The sequence below is a fragment of the Patiria miniata genome, unplaced genomic scaffold, assembly GCF_015706575.1.
Source record: "Patiria miniata isolate m_02_andy unplaced genomic scaffold, ASM1570657v1 HiC_scaffold_28, whole genome shotgun sequence".
Lineage (NCBI taxonomy): Eukaryota > Metazoa > Echinodermata > Asteroidea > Valvatida > Asterinidae > Patiria > Patiria miniata.
In genome coordinates, this window is record NW_024037067.1 from 8,690,145 (window position 1) to 8,699,795 (window position 9,651).

At 41.9% G+C, this 9,651-nt stretch overlaps 1 protein-coding gene across 1 annotated transcript; it reads right to left on the minus strand.

Moving 5' to 3' along the window:
• Positions 1–225: 225 nt before the first annotated feature.
• On the minus strand, positions 226–8,473 carry LOC119734812 (centromere protein P-like). The gene is made up of 8 exons (XM_038208383.1): positions 8,303–8,473; positions 6,614–6,817; positions 5,773–5,836; positions 5,412–5,567; positions 4,004–4,225; positions 2,975–3,054; positions 1,930–2,021; positions 226–782 (listed from the first exon to the last, which is right to left on the minus strand). Exons 1-8 carry the CDS (start codon positions 8,356–8,358, stop codon positions 664–666), a joined length of 993 nt encoding a protein of 330 aa, XP_038064311.1. The 5' UTR covers positions 8,359–8,473; the 3' UTR covers positions 226–663.
• Between the last annotated feature and the right edge of the window lie 1,178 nt (positions 8,474–9,651).

A 9,651-nucleotide genomic window follows, 5' to 3' on the forward strand; every position in this document is an offset into this window, starting at 1 on the left:
TTGAGTACCGGAGCATCAACAGCTTAAAATCGCTATACCGAACGATCACTATTACGACATTTTCGGTGGGTCCTGCAATGTTCGTTATAGCGGCGTTCCACTGTATCATGACATTAGCGGCTGAACGAGGGGGCTGCAATCCCCTTAACCCACCCTCTAGATCTGCCACTCTTGTGGAACAAATATGTTGGGCAGCTGCACAATAAACTTCTATTTTTTTTTAAAACAAAACTTGGCGCAGCTGCGCAACAATTGGACAAGGATTGTAACAGCTTTTGAAACGGCTGTTTGGGTACGCCTGCAGTTTTGAAAATACACTTGTCCAACTTTTTGTCCAAAATCGCATGGCAACTGTGAAAAGAATCTTAAGCTATAAAATGTGACGTAAGCGAAGTTTTCCACCGTGCGTTAAGTTTTGTGAAATCCGCTGCCGCACCCTGAGTGGGAAGGTAGGCACTTCTGCGTACTTCTGTCGATGTTTGTCCATGTCTCCAAACACACAAGAACAGGTCGACCTGGAACTTGTGTTATTACCAAGATGTAGCAGTCTATCGTTCTGGCAAGGTCTCTGAAGCATTTTATCGCTGCTGTCTGTAGACACAGAGTGTGTATGCCTCGCTACGTTGTCACTGCTGTCTGTAGACACAGAGTGTGGAGGCCTCGTTACGTTGTCACTGCCTGGATGAAACTGTCTATGGTCCTCTCGATGCCAAGTCTTTCTAGCATTTGCTGGAACTTCTCTGGTGCCGAACTCAGGACTTTCTGCTCATCTAACTGCCGAACTACAGAAAAAAAGGGGGGGGGGGAAGCTAGCATTTTAGTATTGATTTCTTTGCTATGATAAAAAAATTTGAGTATCAAATTCACATGAGGGCCTCAACACCACCAGTTGATAAAGACACCGTGATGGTGTCACTAGCTCCTGATACGAGCTCTGTAACTCAAGTCCCAAAAAGGTGTCTTCTATTTACTTGACATAATAATGGGACTGGAAACGAACTTTCATGCTCGAATATCAATTGTTTGTTGAAAAATGCAACCATTAAACAACAGCTTTGTGCAAATTTGTTGAATACTATTAACCTTCCTATGCGAACATGCGTCCTGTGCCAAGTTGTCCTTTCAGTCAAAATCAGTCAAGTGACTGTTTTTAACATTTTAAGAGCTCCCAGCCTACATAAAGCAGGATTGACTGGCTGTGACTGTTTATTTAACTTGACACAGCTATGCTTTGACTGTAGGTGATTGATAAGACAGCTGTGTCCACCAGTTTCCTGCTTTTGTCTGTTGACTGATTTTGACTAGCCAGAGTGCTGAATTGAAATGTGATCTCACTAGTGGTGACTAGCCTGTATAAAAGGCATGGCAGGGGAAATGGATGGACTTTTAGACTGTCTGTGACTGTTCAAACAGTAGAAGGGTTAAAAAAAGCAAATAATTTTTGAAAACATTTTAAGGTAAGAGTAAGTTTGCAGTTGCACCATGTGACATGAAATTTCTGCTGTGAGTTTGTAAGGTTCTGAAAATAAGTACTGGAAACTCATCATTTTAACTCTAACCCTGCTGAATCTAACAGGATCCAACTATATCCTATACCCGTTGGAGCCTGTTGGGTTGAGCAGTAAACCCCTTGTACAAATGTACATATTCAGAGTCAGACTCTATTGGGTACTGATAAATAATGCCAAGTTGGACTCTGTTGGATCTAGCAGACAACTGAAAACTAGGCACAGTTGGATTCTGTTGGATTGAGCAGGAAGTAACCGTTGGACCGTGTTGGATTTATCAGGGTAGTCCTGAGGAATCCTTAGGGCGTTCATTAACAACTTGAACAAATCAGGTGCACTGAAAATCAGGTGCAGGGATATTTTATAGGCTTCTCTGGCACACCAGGACCAATCCAAGAACCCACTCTGAGCTTGTGCTTACTTTGCTTGGAGGACGAGACTTGGAGTGATATCTCTTGATCTGCTCTCCCAGTAGAAGACAAACTGATGTTCCACGTAACGATGTACTGAACACTGACGGAAAACAAGACGACAGCAAACAAGTTGGGAAATTGAGGCAAGAACAGTTTCTGCAAGTCTACTTTGGTGTGCAAAAGTGTCTACATTTTATTTTTAAACCACTCAGTGATAAAAAAAACCACATGGAATGAGTGATTGAGCCAAATCGTTGTGTGCCAAGGTAAAGTATGTTAGTAGCCCAGGCACGCAAAAATCACTTTTTGAGATAATCAAGTTTATAGGTTTTCGTGCTCCCTTTTTTAAATTCAAAATCACACAAGGCTGAAATTTGAACAAATGAAATTTGTTAATAATTCGAATAATACTTGTGCACTTTTATTTCAAAATATTACTAAATTTTAAAGTTATTTGCATTTGTATGGTAACAACCTTTTGTATGGAACTCCTCCAGCCTTAAATGTGCGCCTAAGCGGCTTGTCAAATTGCAACGACCCTCTGCCGGGAATAAACTTTGCTTTACCTACCCACTTCAGTGGGACGTTAGTGCACTGGGAACATGTTTTGTATCATCCTTATTCCAGGGAAAAATAATGAAAACCTCTTCCATCTTTCAGTTAATTTCATCAGAATGACTTAGTCCCATGAGGCAAAATGTATACCAAAATGAAAGATGTTGCAATGCTTTATTGATTACCCAAAATTTGACCTTTTGACCCATTTTTTGCCCTCACAACATTCTTCCAAGCCCCTGACGAAATATAGTTTCCATACTTTTTGGCAATACAGGGCTGTGCACTCATTGTTTTATGATTGCTTAATAACAAACCTGTGGATCAGGTCATTAAAAAATGCATAAATGCGATATAAATTTTCAGACATACTTTTTAGATATAATTTTTGAAAGAGCAACTTTTTTTGTTAGTGCCAAAATGCAAGTCTCAGGCTCAAATAAAATTTGTTTTCTTCAATTTTTGCAACTAATTTTAGAAAAGCCTTGTGTGACCTACCTGCCCTGAGATGGTCTGCCAAACTTCATGATAGGACCAAAGGAACCTTGCGGTAACGTCACAACCTCTGGGTACTGCGTCTGTGAATGGGAGACAAAAATATGGATGTGTGAACAAATAATGACATAGATGAATTTCAAACTAGCATCAAAATTGATAGCCAAAGCATGGGCGTCGCAAGGGGGAGGGGAGGGGGGTGTGTGCTTTTGTAACAAAAAACTACAGCAAATTTCTTTTAAGGAGCATCCCAATCCATGGCAAGCACTACCAAACTACTATGAGAGGTGAGGTATGCTGGAGTTTCTCTGGTCTGAGTGCCAATGTTCCCATGTTCCAATGTTCCCAAGGCTTGATTTGATACATCTTGCTGATAGTGCCCTCTACCATCAAGGTGGCTTCACCGAGCTTGTCAGACACTAGTCTTAGTCAAGGCATTCGACGATCGACAGGTGGCCATGAACAACAGTAGCCGTATGCTATGCACTCACACATACTGCACGAAGTGCTAACAGCGACCTTACGCAGCTAGGCTACAAAGCAAATCAGCTGGTGCTGAACGAACGCCTTTGAACATCCGTAAGCCTTGACTTATACAGCGACGACCCCGTATGTGAATAAAGATGAGATTATTATTCAGTACTTGGTCGTGGATACTCATATTTTACATGGACAGAGAGCTGGATAGTGTGGCTACATTCTCCAAAAAGTTGGGAGTCCACAGACCAAATATATCTTGATATAAACCCAGGGACAAAATAACGAAAATTGCCAAGGAAAAGATCCTTCAGCACCACCTGATCCAAGACATTTGTTCAGCACCACCTGATTTGCATATTATATCCTAGCCGCATGAGGTTGCTGTTTGCGCTTCGTACAGTACGTGTGACTGTATAGCGTGCGGCTACTGTTTTGTCGGACTCTATCGTCGAACGCCTTGACCAAGGCTAGTCAGACACCAGCTTCATTTACACAATTCGATAACATAATCCAAATCTAGTCTTGAGACGAGTTTATGTTACAGCCGTTTACCTTGAAATGCTCAAAGGCCTTTTGTCGACCGACGAACCGTTGTGCGTACTGGCCGTACCCCCTCAGGAATGGCTGCAGGGCGCGATCCCGCTCAGCATCTCGGACGAACCCTTTCAGTTCCCACGATGCTCTGTCGTCAATCTGGATCGCTAGCGTTGTCACCCGGGACCTGGTGTCCTGGTTGCTGCCAGAAGGAAAATGCTTTTTCTCTGAGTCTTTAAGCTGCCGATACAAAAATATAAAAATGAAAGGTTGGTTAATTCTTTATTTAAATGCAAAGAAATTTGACGATGTTGAAATGTGTCAAACATTTTGCAGGTTCAGAGCGTGAATACTTGCTGTGACAATTCAAATATAGGCTTTTGCTCAAAGTACGTACAAGCCTGATTATGGAACGAGAAAATGTCAGGGATGGTGTATTGAGTTGGAGTAGGTGTGTAGGGTCTTGTCTTTCTAAAGAGCACGGTTAACTGGAGAAAAGTAGTAAGAAAAGTAATTTGCGCAAGTGCAGGAAACCTCTACACTAGTACAGAGCGTTACTCTGCAGAAAACTTAATGCGCACTAATGGCACTTTCACTGTAGCCAAGCCTTGCAATCAAATGGTACACATTGATGCGACTGATTTACAACCACAACTTTGTGAGCATAAAGTGTGCTTGGTTTACACAAGTGAAATCACCAGTTCTATATGTCCAGTCACAAGTAACAGATGACAAACAACGGAACGCTTTTTATCACAGTTCATTTGTGACTTGACTCGAGATTGAATGACTTGCAACGGACTTGCAATGGACTTGCGTGGACTTGCGTCAGACATGACAGACTTGTGATGGACTTGTGATGGACTTGTGACGGGCACGTGATGGACATGTGATGGACATGTGATGGACTTGTGATGGACATGTGATGGACTTGTGATGGACTTTGACAGACTCGAGATGGACTTGTGATGGAGTTGTGATGAGCTTGTGATGGACTTTTGACGGACATTTGATGGACATGTGATGGATTTGAGATAGACTTCTGATGGATTTGTGAAGGATTTGTGATGGACTTTTGACGGACTTGTGATGGACTTGTGATGGACTTTTGACGGACTTGTGATGGACTTGTGATGCACTTTTGACTGACTTGTGATGGACTTGAGATAGACTTGTCCTGGACTTATGACAGAATTGTGATGGGCTTGTGATGGACTTGTGATGAAGTTTTGACGGACTTGTGATGGACTTAAGATGGACTTGAGATGGACTTGTTTGATTTGTGATGGACTTTTGATGGACTAGGGATAGACTAGAGATGGACTTGTTATGGACTTGAGATGGACTTGTTATGGATTTGTGATGGACTTTTTTGATGGACTAGAGATAGACCTGTGACGGGCTCAACTACACCACTGGTACCCACCGCTCGTTCCTGCACTCCAAACTCAACCTGGAAGCTCAGCCCAGAGCACTGGCCCTGCAGACAGTGTTGCCTGGTAGTCCGCCCTGCTTCCTGCTTGACAATCCTCACTGTGGCGTCCGTGTACTGGATACCGGTGAAGGTAGCTTGGAGTTTCAACTGAACAAACAGGAAAGGAAATACAGACGAAAAGGAATTTTTTTTTTCTCTTAACATTCTTGATCTAATTCCAGCTGTTGAAAATGCTGTCTGTTTACCTCAATACGCAGTGAATTTGTAAATAGAGAGCACAAAGAAGATTGAAGAGTTTTTCTTATCTTTTTGTGGTATCCTTTCGTCTTATCCTTTCATTAAAGAAACTTACATGATCTTGTGTAGCCTGATCGGTACCAATGCTTGAAGAATTCTTGCCAAGTTGAAGTGATGACCTAAAGGAAATAAAGAGATGGATGAAAAAGGAGAAACTTTTAATACAGAATTTAGTCATAAGATGGAATTTGCGTCGGGATGTTGTGAATTCAATATATTTTATAAACACTGTATACTCAGTGTTGCCCCTGAGTGATTGTGAGAAAAAATCACTATGGCTGGACTCGAGCCCACGACTCCTGCTTTCTAGCGCAGACGTCTTACCAGTTACCACTCAACCACTGAGCTTGCCGGGGTCGGTTGGCTGGTTCGAATCTGATATAGCAGCGGGTACCGCAATGAAACTATTTATAAGATGGAACTTACATCTGGGTGATGTTAATTCAATATTGGGTTTTGCCCGAGTGATTGTGAGAAAATAATCACCTGGGTGGGACTCGACCCATAACCTCCTGCTTACTAGCCAGGCCCGGATTATCCAATAGGCACAGTTGGCACTGTGCCTAGGGCCTACGAAACACCTAATCCAGGCCTGTTACTAGCGCAGACGTCTTACCACTCGACCACTGAGCTTGCATGGGTTGTGGGTTCGAGTCCCACCTGAGTGATTTTGTATACAGTGTTTATAAAGTACGTCGGTAAAGGGCAAAACCCAAATTGAATACAGAGTTTAGTATTCACATTAATCATTCTGATGGGTGGTACAGCCTGTCACTTTGAAAATCAGCTTGAAAACTCGCATTGTAGCAACTATTTGCAAACACCTAAAACAGTTTATCTAAACATTCAATTACACATCTCAAAAAATCAAAACTAGGTAGAATCGGAACTCTTACTGTATCCTATCCAAGGACTTCATCTTGATCTGCAGCAGTTTCTGCTCGTCTGCTTCCACCTGCTCTTCCAATGATGCCACCTCCTCCCTCAGGCGTTCTATCTGTGCAGTGTATCTCTCCTTGGTGTCTTTGACCATGGTCATGGTGGCCAGGCAGTCGTCCAGTTGATCGCCGTGGTCCACGTCATTCTCATCATTGTTGAATCTGGGGGAAGGTTAGAGAAATATGGGCACATTTGGTTTGAAAAACTTTCGTTTTTTGAAACTAATGAAAGATCCCTGAAACAAACCCTTACACAATGGAACAGCAATATATACTGGGTGATTGGCCAACTTTCGAAGTGGATTGAGCAGAATTTTACATGGTATTACACTCGCGTAAATTCACAGGAAGCCTAACAAGTAAGTGATTTACCTAGTATGGGCAAAATTATACGTGGTTATATGTAGCGGATCAAAAGACATAACGATTTCGCTTGTATTTATGCGAGGGAAGCGCGTGGCATTGTATACAATGCCACGTTCACAGGTCTACCTCTTTATAGGGTATAATTATAGGCTAATCAGAAAGTGCTACCTTTTTCAGATGTCTAAATTTTCGTGAAATTTCATGTTGAAATTTTTTTATGTAAATGTGTGCAAATGAATCTGGAAATTTCACGAATAATTGGCCACATGGGGCTAGTGCGAGGCTAGCTTGAGTAACTCCAGCTAACAAGCTCATCAGGAATTTGAGCTTGTTATTAAGCTGGAGTTACTCAAGCTAGTGCGAGGCTAGCTCTACTGAGTGGAGCGTTGAATTACGGGTACCTCTCCATATGGAGGGGTACCCGTAATTCAACGCTCCACTCAGTAGAGCTAGTGCGAGGCCATGATTAGAATAGGGCAAAAGAGCAGGGGGCTAAAGTAGGAGGTTGTGCCATGGACTGAGATTAAAGAATTTTTCCATTTTTGACCATATATGTGAGGGCATACCCACTTTGGAAAAATTCGGCTATCCGGTCACCACTTTTTTCAATTAATTTTCTAGCGCCAAAAGTTACCTCTTTTATGGTTATTCCCTCCACTTTCCCTCCTCTACTCTCACCCCCTCCTTTCCTTAATTTCTATTTATCAATCAGTCACTCACTTCATCGAGATTCGAACCTCGGACGCTTGCTTGATACATGAGTCTCTTAATCGCTAGGCCGCGCACGATCGCTGTTGCAATGATCAATCTTTGGACGTATTTGAAGTATCCATTGAAATAAACTAAATATTCATGAGAAAATAAATATTCATAATGACGTATTGCACTATCATTGGCCGGCTCATGCGACATCTCATGCGACGTCATGGTTATCGATGTCATGCGTATAACGTACCGCTGTTCCAGACACTTCAATCAGTTTTGACCGGCTGCTTCAACTCAGATCTGCACTACATGTGCATGCAAAATGTGCTCCAAAAACACATTTTTACCAATTTTTTTTCGCATGTCCACTCTTTCCTGGATTCCTCTTGGTTGAAATCACAAGGTGAGGTGAAAATTTGGATGTTTGGCGGCAGGTAAGTGGCGATCGGTTGGCCGAATTTTCCCCCCACGGAGGAAGTAAAATCTTCCCACGAATTAATGTGTGGCATGTTGCACTTATTTCGTGAAAAAATTAAGAAAGTATTTCATCCATTTTCTGGGTATTGCATCACTCACCCCTGCAGAGCTTGATTAACCACCTCAAAAATATCAGCATCAGATGAAGCTGCCATGATCCGCAGAATGCAGTTCAATCTGGGATAAAAACATAAAGAGTTAGGCCTAACTTCTTTTTGACACAACCGATTTTAGCGCTTGCACAAATACTAACTAAAAATGGTCTCTTGAGGGCGCACTATAAAGCGACCGCACATTATACTTTTTACTTTTGTCGACGTTGCTCAAATTTTCGAGCGTTTGAAATAAAGTTATGAATATGATAAGTGTATCGATACAAAAGTTTCATGCAATATTCTTTTTATTTCCTTCCCAACATTTTAATAGCTTGAGTATGATAAGAATTTTTCTGGCATGAAATGTAGGACTTCACCATCTGCTCCGCAGACTAGTCCAATGAGGACAATCAAGGATTGGAACAGTCTCCCACCTAGTCTCACTGAAACTGGGAAAATAATCACGCTCAGGTTACAGGTGAACTTTTCAAAAATTCAAATTGTTTAGAAAATATGCCCAGCACGCTCTAAACTATAACCGAACAGGTTGATATGATGTTTCCTGATGGTTGCCTTGCCAGCAATACTGTTCACATTCAGAAGGTATGTCGCATTGCCCATCATCAAACAAAGCTAGCAATAAAAATGTCCCAAACGAAATAAAACCCCGGACAAAGCAACCCACTTCCCTTCCAGAACTTAAGTTCACAAAACATAAAGTCATAAATGCTGGAGCGTTTAGTCGTATAAACATCTCAAATATGACCATAAAAGTAAGGCATTTATGTGATTCAGTTCGCTTCCCGCCGTTGTACGTCACAGTCCGTAATATTAAATACTCATTATCAGTTTCATGTTACTATGGCAACTCGTCAACCCGAAACCAAAACGCACCATTTCACCACCCAACCTTTTTTCTTCTTCCCTCTCAAACAAACCCCTCGCCCAGCTACTAGAATTTCCTCTGTCGTTTGCCGCCGATTCCACTGTTTATTTATTGTGGTTGGACGTCTAATGGCCGTTATGGAGTATCGTTGACTTACGCTGGGTGATTCACGGGCTTTTCATCTTTAATTTCCCAACTTCAAGAGCGGGTTTTTTTTCTTCTCATGTCATTCTTATCCTCCGTGCAATGTTTTGAAATATGGGGTTAACCACGGTCGTGTAAATAACGTAGTGTTGAGCGGTTGTCGTATGGTGGTCCTCGTGTTGATCTTTTCATTAAATCAGAAATATCATGACTTTGGTTTTTGGATGAAAAGTGGAGCAACTATTTGGCTGGGACAAATAAACAAATTTGACCAGATGCACACGATTTTTGTCCTGGCCGGACATAACAGGACACAAAGAAGC

Excerpts from the sequence above, each read along its gene's own strand:
- LOC119734812 (XM_038208383.1), bottom strand. The coding sequence starts at position 8,358 with ATGGCAGCTTCATCTGATGCTGATATTTTTGAGGTGGTTAATCAAGCT. Across the intron at positions 4,226-5,411 it reads TTGGAGTGCAGGAACGAGCG|CTTAAAGACTCAGAGAAAAA; the intron begins GTGGGTACCAGT and ends TTGTATCGGCAG. Across the intron at positions 3,055-4,003 it reads AGGCCTTTGAGCATTTCAAG|ACGCAGTACCCAGAGGTTGT; the intron begins GTAAACGGCTGT and ends TCCCATTCACAG.